Source organism: Lucilia sericata, unplaced genomic scaffold (assembly GCF_015586225.1).
Source record: "Lucilia sericata isolate MDLA Ls3-8-SP2 unplaced genomic scaffold, ASM1558622v1 Contig000967F_arrow, whole genome shotgun sequence".
NCBI lineage: Eukaryota > Metazoa > Arthropoda > Insecta > Diptera > Calliphoridae > Lucilia > Lucilia sericata.
Window position 1 is genome coordinate 108,962 of NW_023994950.1, and position 26,014 is coordinate 134,975.

Consider the following 26,014-nt stretch of genomic DNA (forward strand, 5'->3'; position numbering starts at 1 on the left):
ACTGAACTAGAACTGAACTAGAACTGCAACTAGAACTGAACTAGAACTGAACTAGAACTGAACTAGAACTGAACTAGAACTGAACTAGAACTGAACTAGAACTGAACTAGAACTGAACTAGAACTGAACTAGAACTGAACTAGAACTGAACTAGAACTGAACCTAGAACTGAACTAGAAATGAACTAGAACTGAAACTAGAACTGAACTAGAACTGAACTAGAACTGAACTAGAACTGAACTAGAACTGAACTAGAACTGAACTAGAACTGAACTAGACTGAACTAGAACTGAACTAGAACTAGAACTGAACTAGACCTGAACTAGAACTGAACTAGAACTGAACTAGAACTGAACTAGAACTGAACTAGAACTGAACTAGAACTGAACTAGAACTGAACTAGAACTGAACTAGAACTGAACTAGAACTGAACTAGAACTGAACTAGAACTGAACTAGAACTGAACTAGACTGAACTAGAACTGAACTAGAACTGAACTAGAACTGAACTAGAACTGAACTAGAACTGAACTAGAACTGAACTAGAACTGAACTAGAACTGAACTAGAACTGAACTAGAACTGAACTAGAACTGAACTAGAACTGAACTAGAACTGAACTAGAACTGAACTAGAACTGAACTAGAACTGATCTAGAACTGAACTAGAACTGAACAAGAACTGAACTAGAGCTGAACTAGAACTGAACCAGAACTAGAACTGAACTAGAACGCAACTAGAACTGAACTAAAGGCTATAATATTTATACATCGCCATTACATCAAAATAATTTCGCTTTCATTATTCTTTGAATTACATTATATTGTATACAAAGGTGGAAAATTCCTAACTAACTATGTAACAAATATTTAGATATTTTAAATTACTAACAAGAAAAAATGCATATTTAAATCTAAAAAATCACGTACTCTTATACCAAAGTAAATTAAACGAGTATAAAAACTATACAAAAAAAAATTAAAGAACACGTACATTGTAGTATTATTCTTGTTGTTGTTGTTGCATGTGTTAGTGGTAGTAGCAATTTGACAATACCTTTATGCGTCAAAAATGAACACATACATAAATAATGGAAATATGTACAAGAGCTAACACTTAGACAGACATAACTATACATACATAGTTATATCAGCATTTCAGTATTCATCATTCATTTCCTGTTCGTCTTCTATGTAGACATAAACACATTGCCAAAAAATCCTTTTTTTTTTTTTTTTTTTGGTTGGTGCTGCTGCTACTACTAGTGATATCGTCTGACAGCAACAGCAGGACATTGTCCGCAATGTGGCAATGAAAATGAGTGTTGCAAACATATAACTCACTTTTATACTTAGTTGTACACATGATTTAACTGTTTTAAATTTCTTCTTTTGGAAAATCTCTCACTCTCTTTAGGTTTTTGTTTGGCTCGTATGATATGTGCGTTTATTTGTAGTCATACATACAGTGGGTTGTTTTTTGGTTAAATTCAGATTTTATAGACTATTTTAAATAAATTTTCTTTTTAGAGAAAATTTTACAAAATTTTTTTCATTTATGTGGAAAATTTTACATATTTATTTATTTAGTGAACATTTTCTAAAATTTTTGCTTACCGTTTATCTACTGTCTTTGTATTTGTATCAGTGAAATGTTTTATATTTTGTATTGTTTGCTTTTATTGTTCACTTTTTCCTTCAAATGTTCGGCAAATATTCATGACGTTTTAATAGCCAGCTAGTGTAAGTAACTACAAAATTGAGTATGTTTGTATGTGCGTTTGTAATTTTTTTCTGTCTGTCAATCCTTGTTAACTTTTTGAGTCCTTTTGGACATCATCAAGGTTACATGTTCTTAATGGCTTAACACACTTTTTTTCATACATCATGTATTCATAGTACATTTACACACAATTCGAAATGCAGCATCATCTATTATATGTGTGAAATATGCACTAGACAACATCAATTCCTGCGCTTATTTGAATTTCCTATAAATTCGTCGATTTTTCATGTAATTTAAGTGTTCATATGTGTTTATGTGTGTGTGTATCTGAGTGAATGTGTGGCATTAACGCACAACTCTACTGATTTTCTTGTCCTGTGATGTCATTTAAAGGTTGGTTGAGTTGCACACAACTTGACTGCAGTGATGTTCTGTTATATGAGTATCTAACAAATATTGTGAGAGAATATTCTTGTCAATACGTACGTACACGTTGTACGTATGTTGCGGTCACAGGTTAAGTGACGTTGATAATTGCTGTCGAAATAACTCCTTTAGGATTTTTGCGGAAATTTCTCAATAAGTGCAAATATTGATATTTTTTGTTAGGGCATTGTGTCTAACAAAGTTAATTTTCAAAGAATATATCAATATGAAAGGTAAGGTAGCTCTAATATAAAACAGTCTTTCAATGGATCTAATTTAGCTATGAAAGTTAGTCCCTAACCGACTCAAGCTTCCTTATAAAAAATACTCCTCAGGAACTTATGCTCGCCTATAAAATGAACTCTCTCAACACAGCCTTTCTCTCTAGTTCAAGCTCGCCTCAAGTGGAATTATTAAAGACACTCTCTTTTCACGATCTCATGCTCACCTATAAATTTCACTCTCTTGCTGATTTAAGCTTGCCTATAACAGAGACTTTCTTACTCACTTTTGACGAAATCATGCTCTCCTATAAAATGCACTCTCTCGCTGACTCAATCTTAACTATAACATATTACTTGCCTCAAGATTAAGTATAAAAGTCGCTTTCTCGACTGACCAAAATGGATAAAATGTAATAAAATGTCTCTCGCTTGAACAAGATTGTTATTAAAAGATGAATATTTCCTATAAAAGTCACTCTCTCTCTAGCTCAAGATTGTGTGTAAAAATCACTCTCTTGCTACCTCACTATTACCTATAAAAGTCGTAAAGGGTACTCTATCACTCAAACATGCCTACATAAGCAACTCTATTGTCAGCTCTTGCTACTGTCTCCCTAAGCTTGTCTATAAAATCTACTATGCCTTAAGCTAGAAAAGGCTCTATCTCTCTCTCGAGCTCCATTAGTAGCACAAGCTTGCTTATAAGAGATAATCTGCTAGTTCAAGCTTTCTACTCTGTCTTCAGCAGAATTTTTCTTTATAAAAGCAGTCGCTCGCTAATTCAAGATTCCTCTATTGCAAGCTCGTTCTTGTCTTTTTAGGAAGCTCTATTGCTAGCTTGAGCTTTCCTATAAAAGCTACTCTCTCATTACTTCACAGCTTACCTATAAAAGCTACTTTGTCTTAAGCTAGAAAAAGCATTCTCTCGTTTGAACTCTACTGATAGCATTAATCTGATCATTCAAGCTTTATACTTTGTCTCTAGCTGAAGTTTGTTTATAAAAGTACTTGCACATTCAGTTAAGCTTGCCTAGTGAATGAGCAAGCTTGAGTGAATGACAATAATTTCTCTCGATAGCTCAAGCTTGTTTATTAAGGTTACTCTCTCATTAATTAAATCTTTCCTAATCAAAACATTATCTCGCTTACTTACGCTTACCTATAAAGGACATTATCTCTCTATCTCCAACTTGCATAGAAAATTAACTCTCTCGGTAGAGTGATCTTTCTTATAAAAACATGCCTATGAAAGACACTCTCTCGTTAGCTCAAGCTTGCCTATAAAAGTTACTCCCTCGCAGTTTGAAACAGGCATGTAACATGTACTCTTTTACTCTAACTCAATCTTGCCCACAAGCAGCCTTTTAAAACTAAAGCTTTCCTATAAAATCAATTTCCTCTCTATTTAAAGCTTGCTTATAGAAGAGCTATCTCTCCGGCTAGCTAAAGCTTGTACCTAAACGGAAATATCTCGTTGGCTTAAATACTTCAATTTATTATATTTTTTCACTTTAATCTATTTAATTGTTTAAAAACTACATAAGCTTTAAAAGTTTATTTGATTTAAAATAAATTTCAAGCATGTTTGCACATGTCATTAAATACAAATTTGACACTTTCATTATTAAACCAAGTCTGAAATACTCCTAAAGCAAATATGTATATATGCAAGTTTGACTTTAATATTTTGTGGCCAAATATAACTCCCCTTTCCCTTAAAATTATAGTACAAAAAAAAAACAAGCAAAAAACCACTAACTTGACTGTCTATACAGCACGTACTATATAGATGATGCATCCCAAAAACAAAATTTAAAAAAAAAAAACTCTACTCTATCGATATGTTGGACATAAGCCACTAGTACAGCGACCATAATTTTCTTTATACCGGCACTGTCACTGCTTCAATGCTTCCACTGACTGCATTGAGGTCTGAACATGTTTAGGACATCATTACTGCATATTTGTGGTTAAGTTTTACCGCAACTCAGCCGCAACATGCAATCATGTTAAAGACAATAGAATTTTTGGGCAAATAAAAGGAGTAGGAGTAAGGAAAACTGAACAGTAAATATTATAACTAAAGAATTTAAATTTTTAGTACAAACAAAAAAAGAACAAAATTTTAATTATTATTGTCTTGATAAAATGTCACTCTTAATTAAATTATCTACAAAGAGCTTTTAATTTTTTTTTTTTTAATTTTTAAATCAATTAATTTTTCTAACCTTTTCTTTAAAAGAATTTAACAGAATATTCATTAGAGTGAATTTTTTATTTTATATAGATGTCTTTCTTTAGCTTTGGTTTTATTCTTTTAAGAAAAGTTTAAATTTAATTGTTTCTATTTGTAACACGAACTAAAGAATTTGTAGAAGCTATAGACAAAAATACTAACCTATTGCCTTTTCAATTAAAAACCTCAATAAAAAGTTTTTTTATTTTAGAGTTTTTTTTGTTCTCTTTTAAGCCTATGAATTCAAACTGACCACAAAATTTCACACATGTATCATCCAATATGTGTGCGTGTGTATGTATGTGGATGAAGATGAATAATCGTCATCATCATCAGCATTGACACAAGCATCATTATCGTTCTCAACTACCTTTAAACCACAAATTTTTTTAATATTCTAAATTCAAAGTTAGAGTCTAGAGTTTAAAGGGCCTTTATATTAACGAGAGATTGTCATTTATGGAAAAGTTAAAAGAATCGATAGATTACCTATTATTTATAGCTTAAAATTAGCGAGAGAGTATATATTATAGACAATTCAAGGGCAGCGACAGAGTGTCTTTTTTATATGATTTCGAACTAGCTAGTTAGCTAGATATTTTGGAGCTAGCGAGAGAGTGCCTTTGAGAGACTTTTATATACATTTTATAGCTAGCGAGAGAGTGTCTTTTATAGACAATTTGGAACAAGCGAGAGAGTGTCTTTTAAACACAATATGGAGCTAGCGAGACAATGTATTTTAAAGACGATTTGGAGCTAGCGAGAGAGTGTATTTTAAAGACAATTTGAAGCTAGCGAGAGAGTGTCTTTTATAGATAATTTGGAGCTAGTGAGAGAGTCTCTTTTATAGACAATTTGCAGCTAGCGAGAGAGTGTCTTTTATAGACAATTTGAGCTAGCGAGAGAGTGTCTTTTATAGACAATTTGAGCTAGCGAGAGAGTGTCTTTTATAGACAATTTTGAGCTAGAGAGAGAGTGTCTTTTATAGACAATTTGGGGCTAACGAGGAGTGTTCTTTATAGAAATTTTTGAGCTAGCAAGATAATGTCTTTTTAGAAAATTTGGAGCTAGCGAGAGAGTGTCTTTTATAGACAATTTCGAGCTAGCGAGAAAGAAAGTGTCCTTTATAGGCAATTTAAAGCTTTTTCAAGGAAATTTGAAATGGCGACAGAGAGCTTTTTAAAGTCAAAGTAGTGCCATTTGTAAACAAGCTTAAGCCAGTGAAAGTATATCTTTTAAAGATGATATTAAGTCAGTGAGAGATGCCTTTTATAAGCAAGCTTCAGCAGACGGGAGAGTGCCAAAAAGTAAACAAATTGAACCGGCTAGAAGTAATGTAATGTTAATTTGAACCAGCTAGAGACTGAGTTTTGTAGCCAAACTTTTATAGATAAAAATGAGAGATTTTTATAGGAAATTTTGGTTTAGCGAAAAATTGTCTTCAATCATTCAAGTCATTCTAGATTAAGACCTGTACTTAAAGGCATGCTAGAGAGATGCTTTTAACTGTTGTTTGGAGCATATAGACTTAATGGACTAAGTATTTGTACTTAGCGAAAGAGTATATTTTATAAAGAGTAATTTTCGAGTGCCCTTTTAATTTGATTTTTGGAATTTTATTTAATATATGATTTACCTGTTAAATATTAGTATGAAGATATATGTATGTATAAGAATATGCAATATTTTTATATATGTACATATGAACAAGACAAATGCACTCAAGCATAGAAATCAATTAAAATCACATCACTTTAAAATTTTCTACATTCTCAATACATATTGTTGCAACAATATTGCAACATATGAGTACTATATAATCTATACATATAGAACAAACCTATGTGTTTGTATATGTGTATTTTACACATATGTAGAATACATAGTTTTTGTCTCTAAACAATACAACAAGATTTTTCGAAAATTTTCTGAATAAAAGATTTTTCTAACCAAAAAATAACTCGAACTCTTTGTCTCTGTTTAGATGAGAGTTGAATGAAAGAACCTTTACTTTTTGTTACTTGATAAACAACTAATACCAATCTATTGACAACTAAAACCACAAATTTTCTATGAATTTGAATATGTGTGTATGTTTGAAAGTTTATGTGAGTGTATTGTGTGTGTGTATTGTAATGAAGAGGAGATAGGAGTAGAGCAGACAAAGAGTAGTCAAAACCAAAAATACTCTATAAAATATAAAACTCTTATAACACATCAAATGAATTTACATGCCTGGATTATACATGTGGATCTGAATACAAAGGCAACCCAGTAAAATTAAAATTGTTTTTAAAGATTTCTTTGGAAGATTTTAAATAAATTTTCTTTTTATAGAAAATTTTCCATAAATTTTCTTTTCATAGAAAATTTTCCATAAATTTTCTTTTTATAGAAAATTTTCCATAAATTTTCTTTTTATAGAAAATTTTCCATAAATTTTCTTTTTATAGAAAATTTTCCATAAATTTTCTTTTTATAGAAAATTTTCCATAAATTTTCTTTTTATAGAAAATTTTCCATAAATTTTCTTTTTATAGAAAATTTTCCATAAATTTTCTTTTTATAGAAAATTTTCCATAAATTTTCTTTTTATAGAAAATTTTCCATAAATTTTCTTTTTATAGAAAATTTTCCATAAATTTTCTTTTTATAATAAATTTTCCATAAATTTTCTTTTTCTAGAAAATTTTCCATAAATTTTCTTTTTCAAGAAAATTTTCCATAAATTTTCTTTTTCAAGAAAATTTTCCATTAATTTTCTTTTTCAAGAAAATTTTCCATAAATTTTCTTTTTATAGTAAATTTTCCATAAATTTTCTTTTTATAGTAAATTTTCCATAAATTTCCTATTTCTAGAAAATTTTCCATAAATTTTCTTTTTATAGAAAATTTTCATAAATTTTCTTTTTATAGAAAATTTTCATAAATTTTCTTTTTATAGAAAATTTTCCATAATTTTTTTTTTATAGAAAATTTTCCATAATTTTTTTTTTTATAGAAAATTTTCCATACATTTTTTTTATAGAAAATTTTCCATACATTTTTCTTTTTATAGAAAATTTTCCATACATTTTTCTTTTTATAGAAAATTTTCCATACATTTTTCTTTTATAGAAAATTCTCCATACATTTTTCTTTTTATAGAAAATTTTCCATACATTTTTCTTTTTATAGAAAATTTTCCACACATTTTCTTTTTATAGAAAATTTTCCATACATTTTTCTTTTTATAGAAAATTTTCCATACATTTTTCTTTTTATAGAAAATTTTCAATAAATTTTTTATTTCTTTTTAATAGAAAATTTTCCATAAATTTTTCTTTTTATAGAAAATTTTCCATACATTTTTCTTTTTATAGAAAATTTTCAATAATGTTTTTTTTTCTTTTTTAATAGAAAATTTTCCATAAATTTTTCTTTTTATAGAAAATTTTCTATAAATTTTCTTTTTATAGTAAATTTTATATAAATTTTCTTTTTATAGAAAATTTTCCATAAATTTTCTTTTTATAGAAAATTTTCCATAAATTTTCTTTTTATAGAAAATTTTCCATAAATTTTCTTTTTATAGAAAATTTTCCATAAATTTTCTTTTTATAGAAAATTTTCCATAAATTTTCTTTTTATAGAAAATTTTCCATAAATTTTCTTTTTATAGAAAATTTTCCATAAATTTTCTTTTTATAGAAAATTTTCCATAAATTTTCTTTTTATAGAAAATTTTCCATAAATTTTCTTTTTATAGAAAATTTTCCATAAATTTTCTTTTTATAGAAAATTTTCCATAAATTTTCTTTTTATAGAAAGTTTTCCATAAATTTTCTTTTTATGGAAAGTTTTCCATACATTTTTTTTATAGAAAATTTTCCATAAATTTTTTTTATAGAAAATTTTCCATAAATTTTCCTTTTATAGAAAATTTTCAATAAATTTTCCTTTTATAGAAAATTTTCAATAAATTTCCCTTTTATAGAAAATTTTCAATAAATTTCCCTTTTATAGAAAATTTTTTGCATAAATTTTCTTTTTATAGAGAATTTTCCATAAATTTTTCTTTTTGTAGAAATTTTTTCATAAATTTTTCTTTTTATAGAGAATTTTATATAAATTTTCTTGTTATAGGTAATTTTCCATAAATTTTCTTTTTTTATAGAAAATTTTCCATAAACCTTCTCTTTATTATGGAATATTTCCTTTCAATTCTCACTCTTTCCAAATCTTTTGTTGGGTTTTCAGGTAGTTTGCCTCTTATGCATGGGTCGTGTACTATTCTAAGAAAGAAAAAACTATTTCTATGTATTAATTTCTGATTTTTAGAGCAATTTAAAGAAATTTCTACATACATTCATGTATAAAGTGACAATAAATGATTTACTTGTAGTTCGAGTAGAAAACAAAACTTTTTGCAACTTTATGTTGCATACACAAGGCAACATACTCATACATATGTATGTATGTATGTGTGTCTGCTTGTAGGCTTCCATTTAGTTTGTGGTTTATCTGCATATATGTAAGTGTGTGTAAATTTGTTAAAAATTAATCTATAAAAGTTGTTGAAATTCATTTTCAATAGTCTTGTCATCTTGTATTATTATTTTTTTTACATTTTATTCTTTTATAGAAAATTTAATTTGTAAAAAATAAAATTTAATTTAAAGCCAACAAAAACTCAAAAATACTATGACACTTTACAAAATATTTTTAGTAAAAGGTAGAAATTTAATTGTTTTAAGAAACATTTTAAATTCTTTAAGATCTTTAAAATCTTTAATTTAGTTTGAAACTAAAAGTAAATGTTTACAATAAACTCAAGAATAGTAATATCTACTTTTTATTTTTAAGGATTAGATAGTAATCAACACTTTAGAATCCTGATTTTCTAGATCAAGGCTGTCATCAATTCTTTATATCTCGCTCAATCAATTGCACCTAAAAAAGAAACTTGATTGGCTTCAAATTGTCTATAAAGTCCCATCTCACGCTAGCTCAAAATTATCTATAAAAGACAATCTCTCTCTAGCTCAAAATTGGCTACAAAAGATAACCTCTCGCTGAGTTAAATATGTCTACAAAAGACAATCTCTCGCTAGCTCAAAATCTACAAGAGACAATCTCTCGCTAGTTTAAAATTGTCGATAAAAGGCAATCTCTCGCTAACTCAAGAATTTCTATAAAAGACAATCTCTCTCTAGCTCAAAATTATCTATAAAAGACAATATCTCGCTAGTTCAAAATTATCTATAAAATACAATCACTCTCTAGCTGAAAATTATTTATAAAAGACAATCTCTCACTAACTCAAAATTATCTAGAAAAGACAATCTCTCGCTAGTCAAAATTATCTATAAAAGACAATCTTCCGCTAGCTCAAAGTTATCTATAAAAGACAATCTCCCGCTAGCTCAAAGTTATCTATAAATGACAATCTCTCGCTGGCTCAAAATTATCTATAAAAGACAATCTCTCGCTTGCTCAATATTATCTATAAAAGACAATCTGTCACTAGCTCAAAATTATCTATAAAATGCAATCTCTCACTAGGTCAAAATTATCTATAAAAGAAAATCACTCGCAAGCTCAAAATTATCTAGAAAAGACAATCTCTCGCTAGTTTAAAATTATTTATAAAAGACAATCTCTCGCTAGCTCAAAATTATCTATAAAAGACAATCTCTCGCTAGTTTAAAATTATTTATAAAAGACAATCTCTCGCTAGCTCAAAATTATCTATAAAAGACAATATCTCTCTAGCTAAAAATTATCTATAAAAGACAATCTCTCGCTAGCTCAAAATTATCTATAAAATATAACCTCTAGCTAGGTAAAATTTGTCTACAAAAGACAATCTCTCGCTAGCTCAAAATTATCTAGAAAAGACAATCTCTCGCTAGTTTAAAATTATTTATAAAAGACAATCTCTCGCTAGCTCAAAATTATCTATAAAAGACAATCTCACTCTAGCTAAAAATTATCTATAAAAGACAATCTCTCGCTAGCTCAAAATTATCTATAAAATATAACCTCTAGCTAGGTAAAATTTGTCTACAAAAGACAATCTCTCGCTAGCTCAAAATTATCTATAAAAGACAATCTCTCGCTAGCTCAAAATTATCTATAAAAGACAATCTTTCGCTAGCTCAATATTATCAATAAAAGACAATCTCTCGTTAGCTCAAAATTGTCTACAAAATATAACCTCTCGCTAGCTAAAATTTGTCTACAAAGACAATCTCTTCTTAGCTCAAAATTGTCTATAAAACACAATCTCTCGCATGCTCCAAGTTATCTTTGAAAAATCAAACTCTCGCTTAATAATATTGTGAAAAAAATACTATAATTGTTTGCTACTCATCACATTTGTATTTGGAATGAATCTTTTAGTTTTATTTATTTTCTTTTAACCATAATAATTTTGCAATTTATTTTCATTATAAACAATTTAGCTCATAAACATTAACGAATGATTTATAATCATTTAACATTACAATTTGTTGCAAACCATTTTTTAATGTCTCTATATAGAAATAATGTCCTTTTGTACTTTCTTCTCTCACTCTTTATAGTTCATCCTGTTATTCAAGTACCAAATCAATTAGTCGGTGCACCACTTGGTACTGATGTTCAAATTGAATGTCACGTAGAGGCTTCACCAAAATCAATTAACTACTGGATTAAGGACACTGGTAAGTTTGTGTGTGTGTGTGTCGAAACTAGGTATCTATGTGTGTTAAAAGTGTTCATGAACACAATACATAAACAATTTGCAGTCCTCATATACATGTATTTACACATGTTGTACTTTTGCACGAATACCAAGTGAAATACTTTAAAATATTTTATGTTTTGAAGTGTAACAACATGAAACGTTTTATGGCAGTAGCAACATCAGTCCATGTTATTTTGTAGTTATTTTTAAATTTTATACACATTTACAACAGAAGGTGCTGCTGCAATATGTAAAATTTTTTTATAATAGTTTAAAATCTTTCTTTGTTTTGTTGTTCACCAAACACACTCACAGTCATTAGTCAAAGTTTTTTTTTTAGGCAAATGGCTAATTTGAGGTAGAAAATTTCCAGCAAATAATCATAAATATATATAAAATTAAAAGTTATTCTATAAGAAGTTCATAACATTAGTTGAGTTTCAAGATCACAAAATTGTTGTAGACTTTTAACGACTTTATGTAATTTGTGACTTATTATTTAAATAATTTCAATTTTGTAGTCCTCTATTACTTTGTTATTAAATAATAAATATTATTCTTGTTTTATTACAATAATTTCATACAGATTTATGACAATGTTATGTCTCTTCTCTAATAATGCTTTACAACTTGTCCATTAAAGAAAATTATATTAACAAAATTGTTGTTATATCATAATTACAACGAGAAGTCCAATCATACTTTAGTAAATAGTCTTAAAACTGAATTTTCAACACGTATGAATACAAAGTAAGGCAGAGTTGTAAAGTCTTAAAACTTCAAAGAAAATCAGGACAATGATGTGATAATTCTATATGTACTTCTAGATCGTACACAGACATTTGCCCTTTAAAGTTCATTCTATATAACTCTTCTGTAGACTATTTAAAGCTAATGAGAGATTGCTTATATTGTTAATATACAGTCTTCTATAGACAATCTTAAGTACTAATAACTATGCCCGTCTGTCTGTATGTCCATCTGTCCGCCTGTCTGTTGAAATCAATTTTCCTGTTTAAATTCAAAAAAATTCGTCCATAAACAACGGAGATGTGAACAATAATACGAGACAAACTCTGAAAATTTCATCAACAAAAGATAAATGGTCTTATATCAAAAGCGAACTAACCTAACTTGGTGGCTATACTATTTAAAGCGAACAAGAGAATTACAATTTAACGATAACGAAAGATTGCCTTCTGTAGACAATTTTAAGCTATCAAAAGATTGATTCTTGAAAACTACTTAAAGCCATGTCTGTTTGTCTGTCTGTCTGTCAGTCAGTCAGTCAGTCAGTCAGTCTGTCAGTCTGTCAGTCTGTCAGTCTGTCAGTCTGTCTGTCTATCCGTCTGCCAGTCTGTCTGTGTCCGTTGAAATCAATTTTCTGAAGACCCCAGATATATTCGGCATCCAAATATTTAATAAATTTAGAGGACATGCTTCCGAAAAGTTTCTTATTTAAAATCATGCATAAATAACGGAGATATGAGAAATAATCCAAAACAAACTCTGAAAATTTCATCAAAAAATATTAAATGTCTTATGCTAAAAGCGAACAGTGGGCTAACCTAACTGGGTGGCTATACTATTTAAAGCAAACAAGAGAATTACAATTTAACGATAACGAAAGATTGCCTTCCATAGACAATTTTAAGCTATCAAAAGACTGCTTCTTGAAAACTACTAAAAGCCATGCCCGTCTGTCCGTCTTTATGTCTATCTGTCTGCGTGTCTGTCTGTCCGTCTGTATTTAAAAGGTTGCTTCTTGAAAACTACTAAAAGCCATGCCCGTCTGTCTGTCCGTCTGTTTGTCCGTCTGTATTCAAAATATTGCTTCTTGAAAACTACTAAAAGCTATGCCCGTCTGTCTGTCAGTCTTTCAGTCTGTCCGTCTTTATGTCTATCCGTCTGTCTGTCTGTCTGTCCGTCTGTATGCCCGTTGAAATCAATTTCTGAAGATCCCAGATATATTTGGCATCCAATTCTTCAATAATTCTAGCAGATCAGCAAAATGGAGATATGTGCAAAAATACGAGACAGCCACTGAAAATTTCATCAAAAAAAGATTAAAGGTCTTATACCAAAAGCGAACAGTGGGTTAACCTAACTTGGTGGCAGGTATAGGCCGGTCAAGTATAGTTTACAGATGGTTTCAAGTATATTAATTTCAACTCTGGAATGAAAGTGGCCCAAATATATTAAAGGCCATGTAAATGGGAAATTACCCCCTAATCTTCCAGGCGAAAGTCTAGTCAATTATCATTTGGATTCAGGGAATGTCTAAAAAGAAAGAACAGAGGATTTAAGATATTTGTAATGTCGGATGGTCAGGCAGCCCTTAAGGATTTAATATCATATAAAATCAGGACGAGTGTCATACTTGACTGCTTCACATCTCTCAATGAACTGGATAGACATAATAAACTGACACTATGCTGATCCATTAATTGGATCAGAACCATTCCTTTGCATCCCCAAAGAATCAAAAAAAAAAGGTCGTCTTGATTTCAAGTGGAAAGTTTTATACTGTGAAATTGCCCTGTTTTTAAGACACTGATACGTATACGTGTTAATGTTATATCGATATTACAAATATTACGTATACGCCTAATTTAGAGAAGCACTTAAAATATCATTTTAACACATAAAAAATGGAATTGTTTAAAGTTTTTTGCTATTTTGATCTTGAAGATGAAACGTAATTCAAAGAGAACAAGAATAAGTTTAATACCTTTGCAGTTTTTACAGAATTAAATTCAAATATAAATATTTTAACAAATTCTATGAGAATTGGTAATTTTGGATCTAGTGTCATTCTAGACCTTTCGAATATCATTGGTTTAGGGTATCGTATGGTCGGAATGCTGGGCTATAATTTTCACTTTTTTAGTATAGATTTTAAAGTATCTAAAGTTAGGCTTTTAGCCTTTTCTGACCTTTCTTTAAAGTCCGTTTTGGACTCTTTTCCTAAAGCTCCTAGCAACACTGCTGGAGAGTGAATAAACTTTATAGAAAATTTCAAGCTTTCTATTGATAATTTGAGAGTTTTAAGGTTCTGTCACTGCTAGATGAATCACGATGAATATCTCTATAGTCTGTGATTACATATGTATATGTAGTTAATAATCTACATTGTTTTAACACATACACTCACAGACAAAAATATACTCTCACTTATACTCTAAGTAATTGTTAAAAACATATGAAGAGTGCTCACGTTCGTTAATATTAATGAATACAAACCTTATATTCATAGACATAAAAAAGAAGTCAAGGGAATTTTTCAAATTCTATGAACAAGTTCGTAATAGTAAATGTTGCATGAGCTGCACTAAAACACATATAAAATTTCTTCAATATGCTTTTTTTTTTTCTTCTACTTCACACAAATGTTGAAATGATATGTGCATTGGCCATCACTGTTATATAAATACTTGTATTATGCGAATATTATTAGTGTTGCTATTTTATTGTTTTTGTTGTTTTTGTTGTTTTTGTTTTTGTCTTTGTTATTTTGTAACTACTATTATTATTGTTGTTTCTATTATTGTTACGATACTCTCATAAAAATGTTGTTGTGGTTGGAGAAGTACAAGTAGTTGGTATAAGTATAACAAAACCACTTAATGATTTGGTAGAAAATTTTATGAATTGTCTATTCATATACTATACACTTGTTCATTTTCTTTCAACAAAACAAGGTACAAAACGGTGATGGTAAAGAAAATTCTAGAAAAAGTACCAACGACATTTTTGATATTCGATTATTGGTCAAAAGATTATTTCGAAGAATTTTTATACCATACACCACTTTAATGGGGAGGGTATATTGGGTTTGTGCTGATGTTTGTAACGCACAAGAATATTGGTCCTCCACCTTAAAGTATACCAATCGGCTTAGAATCATTTTCTGAGTCCGTCCGTCTGTCTATCTGTCTGTCTGTCTGTCTGTCTGTCTGTCTGTCTGTCTGTTTGTCTTTCTGTCTCTCTGTCCGTCCATGTAAGATCCAATTATAAATAAATATTAAATTAAATATTTTTACACTTTAAATTAACTTTAAAATACTTCCTATAATCAAAACGGAATTTCCCCAAAAAGTACCATACAAATTTGTTGTTTGTCCCTAGTACCAGTACCAATTAAATGGCATATTTATATGGATTTATGTACATATATGTATATGTAAGAGTGTTTGTTATATACATATGTATGTATGTAACGTATCCGTACATTCAAAACAAATGAACCAGACTTAAATTGTAATGAATGAGGAAAAAAACAAAATGTTTAAAAGAAAATTACACAGCATCCTAATGAAAAACTATAAGAAACAAAACAATAAAAATAGAGGGAAAATAACAGACAATAATGTTAAATACATGAGTAAATAGGTATGTATGTACATATGTATGTATATGTAGTAAAACTACAGAAAACACAAAATAATAAAATTATATTTGCACGACTGTAAATGAAATGTTGACAAGAATAGAGGGAAAACCCCCAAAAGAAGTAAGAATATAAGAAACATATACATGCATAAGTTGCTGTATTCACTGCCAGGCTTTTAAGGAAATAAGTTTTTAGACAAACTTAGACAAAATTTAATGTTTATTGACATTTATTTTCATTTGGGAAAGTAGCAAAAGTAGCATAATCAATTTATATTTATTATAGCAGTGATGTGTCTATATTGATGATATTTGTTTAAAACATAATTAAAAAACAAAACAGTAATACAATATATCTTTATAAATAAAATTTTGCGAAAATAATTTTTAAATGCAAAACTAAACTCAACTTAAACATTACTATAGACTACACAACCAGTGTTGTCAGGAGCTTCAGAAATAAAAGGCTAAATCAGACATTAAAAAGGGCCAGAAAAGGCTAAAATGCTTAAAAAATAAGGCTAGAAAAATGCAAAATTTTAATACCTTAGAAATCTGAGATAAATTATCCGAAAATGTTCTATAGAAATGAGAAAATTTCTGAAAATGTTCTATGGAAAACAGAAATCTCCGGAAAATTTTCTACAGAAAAGAGAAATTTTCAAAATTGTGAAATTTCCCTAAAAGTTTCTACAGAAAAGAGATATTTCCCTAAAATTTTCTATAGAAAAAATAAATTTCCCTAAAAGTTTCAATAGAAAGGAGATATTTCCCGAAAATTTTCTACAGAAAAGAGAAATTTCTCGAAAATTTTCTATTGAAAAGAGAAATTTCCCGAAAATTTTCTATTGAAAACAGAAATTTTCCGAAAATTTTCTATTGAAAAGAGAATTTTCCCGAAAATTTTCTATTGAAAACAGAAATTTCCCGAAAATTTTCTATTGAAAAGAGAAATTTTCCGAAAATTTTCCATTGAAAAGAGAAATTTCCCGAACATTTTTTATTGAAAAGAGAAAATTCCCAAAAAATTTTCTATTGAAAAGAGAAATTTCCCGAAAATTTCCATGCAAAAGTGAAATTTCCCGAAAATTTTCTATAGAAAGGTGAAATTTCTCGAACATTTTCTATAGAAAAGTAAAATTTCCCGAAAATTTTCTATAAAAAAAGAGAAATTTCCCTAAAATTTTCTATAGAAAAGAGAAATTTCCCGAAAATTTTCTATAGAAAAGAGAAATTTCCCGAAATTTTCCTATAGAAAAGAGAAATTTCCCGAAAATTTTCTATAGAAAGTAAAAATTTCCCGAAAATTTCCTATAGAAAAGAGAAATTTCCCAAAAATTTTCAATGGAAAGTAAAAATTTCCCGAAAATTATCAATAGAAAGTAAAAATTTCCCGAAAATTTTCAATAGAAAAGATAAATTTTCCGAAAATTTTCTATAGAAAAGAAAATTTTCACGAAAATGTTCTATAGAAAAGACAAATTTCACGAAAATTTTCTATTGAAAAGAGAAAATTCCCGAAAATTTTCTATTGAAAAGAAAAAAATCCCGAAAATTTTCTATTGAAAAGAGAAATTTCCCGAAAATTTTCTATTAAAATATAAATTTTCCGAAACTTTTCTATTAAAATATAAATTTTCCGAAACTTTTCTATTAAAATATAAAAAAATATTTCTACCAAAAATTTTTTGCGTAATTTTTTTCAAAAATCTTTTACAAAAAGAAATTTCTGAGAAATTATCTATTTTTTTTGCTTCTATTTAAGAAATAATTTGTAGAGTATTTAAGATATAGATATTAATTCTTTTGCTAAACTATTCAAAATATTAACTTATGTCCATAATAATATTTCCCCCCTTTTTAATTTCTATTTAATCAACAGGTGAAATGATTGTCTCATCATCTAAATATCACGTACAGGAAAACTCCAAATCAATGTATGAGACCAAAATGACACTGATTGTACGGAAATTCCAAAAAGAAGATGTAGGCTCATATCGTTGTATTGCCAAAAATTCACTAGGAGAAGTAGACAGTAGTATAAGACTTTATGGTAAGTAGAATAAAATAAAAAAAGAAGAAATTAAAACTCTTTTACCAAATCTACAAACAATTAAATCAGTTCAATTCAATCAATCTTGTTAGAGAGACACAATGACATTGCAAAAAGAATAACGTTATTTTGTTGAATGTGGCATAAATGTTTTTGTTGTTTTTGTATTATTAATAGAAATCCCTGGACCAAGTCGTAAAACGCCAGTTAATAAACATGGCAGTAACGCAGATGCCGACACCAATGACATTTTAAAACAAAAACAATTACGCGTCACATATCAACCCGATGATGAAGATCTTTATGGCTCGGCGGAGGATTTTGATGACAGCGATTTACCATTGCCACCCTTAACACCAAATGTTTACTACACCTCAGGAGGAGGAGGAGGTGGTGGCGCGGGAAGCTCTGCCAATAATGCTGCAAATTCCAACAGCCACCATCATAAACATGGCACTCATAAACCTCACAGTCTGGATGCTGTTAATGGTGGACGACATCACTACAACACCATGGGCAACTCGTTCGAGTTTGGTGCAAATGGTGTTGGTGGTGGTATTAATGGCCTACCTGGTGTTATAAGTAACAGCAACGTTGTTACGCGTAAACCCACATATTATAGTAAAACGGAAGTTCGTAGTGGTGCCATGGACAATAATGACATCACATCGTCTGCACCAGCCTCCAGCCGTTTATATCATCAGCCAGTGCAAAAATTGTCTATAGCTTTGGCTGACTGGCCTTTATGGTGTTGCCATTGTTGTTGCTTTTCATTTTGGTCTTTTCAACGTCATTGGCCGTATTTAATAGTTTTATTGTCAGTATTGTACAGTTTAATCACAACATTTTGTTGGAATTTATTATAATACACAACAACTACAACAACAGCAACAATTGCAAAAGCACCAGCAATAACAGCAACAACAACAACGACAATACCATCAACTATGTCAACAACATCGACAATGTACAGTTTTGCACCGCAGTGAGAAAAATAAATAAAAATCCAAAAAGAATGAGAAAAATAAAAGTTATATAGTAAAATAAACTTTACGTAGAACGTAAAGTTGCAAATTACAAAAATGAAAAGATAAATAAAATGAAATATTGATAAAAAATGAATTCAAGTGAAAATAAGAAAAACATGCGGCCGAGCCGCATATATTATAGCCTCCCTCTGAAGAGTAAAATAAATTCAAGTTTAACAAAGAAATCTAAAAAAATTTTCCAAAATATAAATCTTTCGGAAAATTTCTCTTGCGTATAAAATATTTTGGATTTTCTTTTTCTATAAAGAATTTTCGGAACTAACTTTTTCTACACACAATTTTCGGAAGATTTCACTTTTCTATAAAAAAATTTCGGAAGATTTTTCTTATAGGAAATTTTCCGAAAATTTCTCTTTGTGTAGAAAATATTCGCATATTTTTTTTCATAAACACTTTTTTTCCATAGAAAATATTTAAAAATGTCTCTTTTTATAGAAACTTGGAAAATATTTGTGTAGCGATTTTTTTTTTTTTCAAAAGAAAATTCTTCTTATAGAAAAATTAGGTAATATTTTCTTTCTATTGAAAATGTTAAAAATTCGTCATCTAGTTCAGTTCTAGTTTAGTTCTAGTTTAGTTCTAGTTCAGTTCTAGTTCAGTTCTAGTTTAGTTCTAGTTCAGTTCTAGTTCAGTTCTAGTTTAGTTCTAGTTCAGTTCTAGTTCAGTTCTAGTTCAGTTCTAGTTCAGTTCTAGTTCAGTTCTAGTTCAGTTCTAGTTCAGTTCTAGTTCAGTTCCAGTTCAGTTCTAGTTCAGTTCTAGTTCAGTTCTAGTTCAGTTCTAGTTCAGTTCTAGTTCAGTTCTAGTTCAGTTCTAGTTCAGTTCTAGTTCAGTTCTAGTTCAGTTCTAGTTCAGTTCTAGTTAAGTTCTAGTTCAGTTCTAGTTCAGTTCTAGTTCAGTTCTAGTTCAGTTCTAGTTCAGTTCTAGTTCAGTTCTAGTTCAGTTCTAGTTCAGTTCTAGTTCAGTTCTAGTTCAGTTCTAGTTCAGTTCTAGTTCTAGTTCAGTTCTAGTTCAGTTCTAGTTCAGTTCTAGTTCAGTTCTAGTTCAGTTCTAGTTCAGTTCTAGTTCAGTTCTAGTTCAGTTCTAGTTCAGTTCTAGTTCAGTTCTAGTTCAGTTCTAGTTCAGTTCTAGTTCAGTTCTAGTTCAGTTCTAGTTCAGTTCTAGTTCAGTTCTAGTTCAGTTCTAGTTCAGTTCTAGTTCAGTTCTAGTTCAGTTCTAGTTCAGTTCTAGTTCAGTTCTAGTTCAGTTCTAGTTCAGTTCTAGTTCAGTTCTAGTTCAGTTCTAGTTCAGTTCTAGTTCAGTTCTAGTTCAGTTCTAGTTCAGTTCTAGTTCAGTTCTAGTTCAGTTCTAGTTCAGTTCTAGTTCAGTTCTAGTTCAGTTCTAGTTCAGTTCTAGTTCAGTTCTAGTTCAGTTCTAGTTCAGTTCTAGTTCAGTTCTAGTTCAGTTCTAGTTCAGTTCTAGTTCAGTTCTAGTTCAGCTCTAGTTCAGTTCTAGTTCAGTTCTAGTTCAGTTCTAGTTCAGTTCTAGTTCAGTTCTAGTTCAGTTCTAGTTCAGTTCTAGTTCTAGTTCAGTTCAGTTCTAGTTCAGTTCTAGTTCAGTTCTAGTTCAGTTCTAGTTCAGTTCTAGTTCAGTTCTAGTTCAGTTCTAGTTCTAGTTCTAGTTCAGTTCTAGTTCAGTTCTAGTTCAGTTCTAGTTCAGTTCTAGTTCAGTTCTAGTTCAGTTCTAGTTCAGTTCTAGTTCAGTTCTAGTTCAGTTCTAGTTCAGTTCTAGTTCAGTTCTAGTTCAGTTCTAGTTCAGTTCTAGTTCAGTTCTAGTTCAGTTCTAGTTCAGTTCTAGTTCAGTTCTAGTTCAGTTCTAGTTCAGTTCTAGTTCAGTTTTAGTTCAGTTCTACTCATTAAGGACTTTGAAATTTGTAGCTCAGGTTGGAGGTTATAAATAACATTTAATAGATACAAAAAACAGATGTTGCTAGTTACATGTTACATAATTGAAATTAAAAAAATATATTTATAAGAATAATAAAATGTTGTTCATATATAATCCCTATAAATGAAATGCAAACAAAATGAAATATGTTTTTAAGAATATTATTTAAAATAATGAATAGATACATAACATAAGCCCTTTTAATTTTATTATTTAAATCTCTCGCGTACAAAAGTTTTCTAAATTTATTTTGAAGTTTCCCTTTTTAGAATCCTAAAACTTATTAATATTTTGACTGAAATGCTTTATATAAAATATTTTAATTTGCTTAATTTATAACAAAAATTAACTATTTATAAACTGTATTATAAGTTTAAAACTTTTCTGCCATGCAGTGAAAAATTAAATAAAAATCTGTTAAAATACTGGTACATATTTTAAAATAAATAAACAAAAATTTAAATGTAATCTAATTTCACATAAAAAAATATTTATAAATTATGTATAACTAAATATAAAACAAATAACTTCAGCAATCAGAGTAAATTTTAAGTACATAAATACTTACATATAAATACAAAAATAAAAACAATATATAAAAGAGAATGAATATATAAATACAAACTAAAGTTTCGTAATAAACAATCATTTTATGATTTAAGTATTTTAGTGGAGTGTTATTTTCAATTATAACTCTTCAAATTGTATATAAATAATCATTGAAATAATATGAAGAAAAATAAATATTTAAAATCATAACTATTGAGTTAAATTTATGTTTACAGAAAAGTTAAAAATTTATGTCGTATCTCAAGCATTTTAAAACAAGAGAAATGTTTATCATAACTACAATTCTTCCAAAACAATTTTAATTTTATAATAATCTCAAAACACCTATAAGTCACCCATGGCGTATGAGGAATATTTAAATAAGTATACGCTTAGTGGAACAGTAAATTATTTGATTTCTATCATTCTGTAAATTTAATTTAAATTACACTTTAATAAACAGAACTCTATTTAACTACTTTCTCTTATTTTTGCCCCAGCCTATGACAAACAGTTCTATTAATTTTCTTCTATTTAGTCTATTAAAAAACAACAACAAATAACATAAAATCATACTTTTTCTGACATCAATGTGGCTGATGATCATCAGCCACAAGACAAAATGTTTTTACATCTTTTGAATTGAATATGACACAAGTGCTAAAAATTACATGGCCGGAGACACCGTACACACACACACAACATTTTATAGTCCTCCAAGAAAAGAAAAACAACAAAGACATGAAAATGAACATAAATTTAAATGAATAAATGTAAAAAAGTGGAAACTATATATGAAAAGTACTTAAACAAGACATAGACAGACATAAAACAGGGAACATTTTAACAAAACTTTTCAACACACATACTGTCGCAATTGTTTAATATATTTGCAGCTGGCATATGAGACATACATTATTTTACAACATACTTCCGGTTGTGTTGTTGTGTAATATTTTGTATTTATCAAGAAAATATTGTAATGTTTAACTTAAATTGTTGCCGAAAGATAAAGAGGTATATTTAATTTGATCATTTGTAAGAGACATATTTGTAAATTGAAATAAAAACAACTAATATCCGACCATATGATGTCCTGCTCCTGGCAATAATAGTTGAGTTCTACTTCAGTTCTAGTTCAGTTCTAGTTCAGTTCTAGTTCAGTTCCAGTTCAGTTCTAGTTCAGTTTTAGTTCAGTTTTAGTTCAGTTTTAGTTCAGTTCTAGTTCAGTTCTAGTTCAGTTCTAGTTCAGTTCTAGTTCAGTTCAAGTTCAGTTCTAGTTCGGTTCTAGTTCAGTTCTAGTTCAGTTCTAGTTCAGTTCTAGTTCAGTTCTAGTTCAGTTCTAGTTCAGTTCTAGTTCAGTTCTAGTTCAGTTCTAGTTCAGTTCTAGTTCAGTTCTAGTTCAGTTCTAGTTCAGTTCTAGTTCAGTTCTAGTTCAGTTCTAGTTCAGTTCTAGTTCAGTTCTAGTTCAGTTCTAGTTCAGTTCTAGTTCAGTTCTAGTTCAGTTCTAGTTCAGTTCTAGTTCAGTTCTAGTTCAGTTCTAGTTCAGTTCTAGTTCAGTTCTAGTTCAGTTCTAGTTCAGTTCTAGTTCAGTTCTAGTTCAGTTCTAGTTCAGTTCTAGTTCAGTTCTAGTTCAGTTCTAGTTCAGTTCTAGTTCAGTTCTAGTTCAGTTCTAGTTCAGTTCTAGTTCAGTTCTAGTTCAGTTCTAGTTCAGTTCTAGTTCAGTTCTAGTTCAGTTCTAGTTCAGTTCTAGTTCAGTTCTAGTTCAGTTCTAGTTCAGTTCTAGTTCAGTTCTAGTTCAGTTCTAGTTCAGTTCTAGTTCAGTTCTAGTTCAGTTCTAGTTCAGTTCTAGTTCAGTTCTAGTTCAGTTCTAGTTCAGTTCTAGTTCAGTTCTAGTTCAGTTCTAGATCAGTTCTAGTTCAGTTCTAGTTCAGTTCTAGTTCAGTTCTAGTTCAGTTCTAGTTCAGTTCTAGTTCAGTTCAGTTCATTCTAGTTCAGTTCTAGTCAGTTCTAGTCAGTTCTAGTTCAGTTCTAGTTCAGTTCTAGTTCAGTTCTAGTTCAGTTCTAGTTCAGTTCTAGTTCAGTTCTAGTTTCAGTTCTAGTTCAGTTCTAGTTCCAGTTCTAGTTCAGTTCTAGTTCAGTTCTAGTTCAGTTCTAGTTAGTTCTAGTTCAGTTTCTAGTTCAGTTCTAGTTCAGTTCTAGTTCAGTTCTAGTTCAGTTCTAGTTCAGTTCTAGTTCAAGTTCTAGTTCAGTTCTAGTTCAGTTCTAGTTCAAGTCTAGTTCAGTTCTAGTTCAGTTCTAGTTCAGTTCTAGTTCAGTTCTAGTTCAGTTCTAGTTCAGTTCTAGTTCCTTCTAGTTCAGTTCTAGTTCAGTTCTAGTTCAGTTCTAGTTCAGTTCTAGTTCAGTTCTAGTTCAGTTCTAGTTCAGTTCTAGTTCAGTCTAGTTCAGTTCTAGTTAGTCAGTTCTAGTTTAGTTCTTGTTCAGTATTTCCTTAGTAAGATCCTTAACAAATTTTAACTGTACTGCTTTCCAGAGTCAACAATAATAACATTTCGAATGTACTTTTACAACTTTGTAATTGAAACTGCTTGTATATTTTTTTGTATTTCTTATTTGTTGTACAATTGTTGTATGTAAGATGCTTATTACAATTATTATTATTGTTATTGTTGCTATTGTAATTGTGGTTGATATTGTTTTTTTCTTGTAACAGTTGTAGAAGTGTAGAATAGTATTATTTTGCAAATGAGTTGGAAGCGAGAAATAGAAAGGTCGTTTCAAATTTGAACGTGCCGGTAAAACTTTAATTACTTTAAGAGAATTTACATATGTATTTCTAAATTTTTTAACTTTTGCCGAATGCCCACCAAAAATTGTTAAACTAAAGTCGTAGATCGAAATCTGCTTGAGTATACTTTACTGGGGTGAGCTGATTTACTTTTCCTTTCTTGTTTGTATGAAAACATTTTTACTTAAGAAATTTAAAATTTGCTTTTTACTGTAAAGTTCTTTTTAGCTAGTGTTGGCGGTAACAGGAGAAAAGTATTGTTACATGTTGTTGGCAACATGTTTGTTTTATAACCTCAAGAAAACACATGAAGTAAATATTTTCTGTTAAATATATGTATTAAAAACTTTTTAAAGTAAAACTTTTTCAAAAAAAATTTGTTTACAGCAACAGTTTCAATTCATGCATTTTTTACGATATTTAAAATAATATTAATAATTTTAAATTTTATTTTAAAAAATTTTTCATAGAGATCTACATAATTCTCAGATTCATCAAAATCGGTGCACCTGCAACTTTCCCCTATTGCTCTCTGTTATAGGATCTTTTTCAATTTAATTGTTTATTTTCAAATATTTATGATAAACTATAAGTTGCTAACAAAAGCTGAAAGTAGTTTTTTTTTTGCCAAAAAGGCACCGTGTAATTTTTAGTAAAGATGTCATCTTACTATGGTAAGAACAAGATAAAATATGGCTGAATCCAACTGGCTAAAGACTTGAAATAAGTTTTCTATTGAATACACACACAACAATACAAGTATGTGTTTTTAAGTAAAAACATTTCCCAAGTTTTCAAAAAAAAAACAAAAATAAGAAAAATACAGCAACAACAAATTGTTGCATTTGATATGTCAACTTTGAGTGACAAGTGTAAGTAAAGTTTGTTTATCTCTCAGAGTCTGTCTGTTTATTTGTATGTATTTGGTAAGTTGTTTGCATACAATGCAACTGCTTATACTTATACATACATATGTAATCCTTATTAGGGTGCCTTTTTAAAGATTAAAAATGAAAATTGAAAGTGATTGAACAAGGATCAAACATGTCGAGACCCTGTTATAGACTAACGTTTAGGCTATAGGCTAAACTATGGACTACTATAGTCAAAATCATAAACTAGTCAGCATCTGGACTATATAAACGGTAGTTAGGACTATAGCTCAACTACAGTCATGATTATATTCTAAGTAATAGCCAAAACTATAGATTAAGCTGTGATCAAGCACTCATAGTCTAGAACAAAGATCCGACAATAGTCAAGAATATAGTTCAAACTAAGATAAAGAAATCAAGTCAAGAAATCAAGTTAAAACTTTTGAATAGACTACAACCTAGTCTATTGACTATACGTTAAACATAACTATACTCAGGACCATAGATAATAGTCAAGACTATAGACTTTAGTCAAAACTAAATGCTAGATTATAATAAGTTAAGGAGTTAAGTCCATGGTCTAGACTTTAGTTATGCTAGATTATCAGGATTAATGGCAAGACCATAGACTAAACTATAGTCAAAACTATTGTCTGAACTATAGTCAAAGCAACCGGCTAAACCATATTCCTAGCAATAGAGTAAACTATAGTAAACTATAGGCTAAACTACAGTTCAGACTTTAGACCAAACTATGTACAGTTAACTATAGTCGAATCTATAGACTAACCTATAGTCAAAACTTTTGACTAAACAATAGTTCTAGCAACGGAGTAAACTATAATTAAGGCTTGAGGCTCAACTACAGTCCAGACTTCAGACTAATCTATGTATAGTTAACTATAGTCGAATCTATAGACTAACCTATAGTCAAAACTTTTGACTAAACAATAGTCCTAGCAACGGATTAAACTATAGTTAAAGCTTTAGGCTAAACTACAGTCCAGACTTTAGACTAAACAATGTACAGTTAACTATAATCGAATCTATAGACTAACCTATAGTCA

General features: G+C 29.3%; 1 protein-coding gene across 1 annotated transcript in view; it reads left to right on the forward strand.

Annotated features, from left to right (window-relative positions):
- The window catches only part of LOC119609364 (neurofascin), a 33,283-nt gene extending 14,341 nt beyond the window's left edge, over window positions 1-18,942 (forward strand). The window contains exons 5-7 of the mRNA XM_037964113.1: window positions 11,176-11,295; window positions 17,593-17,763; window positions 17,941-18,942. Coding sequence (XP_037820041.1) covers window positions 11,176-11,295; window positions 17,593-17,763; window positions 17,941-18,629 — 980 coding nt within the window. The 3' untranslated portion in view covers window positions 18,630-18,942. The remainder of the gene's footprint in view (window positions 1-11,175; window positions 11,296-17,592; window positions 17,764-17,940) is intronic.
- Window positions 18,943-26,014: the final 7,072 nt, after the last annotated feature.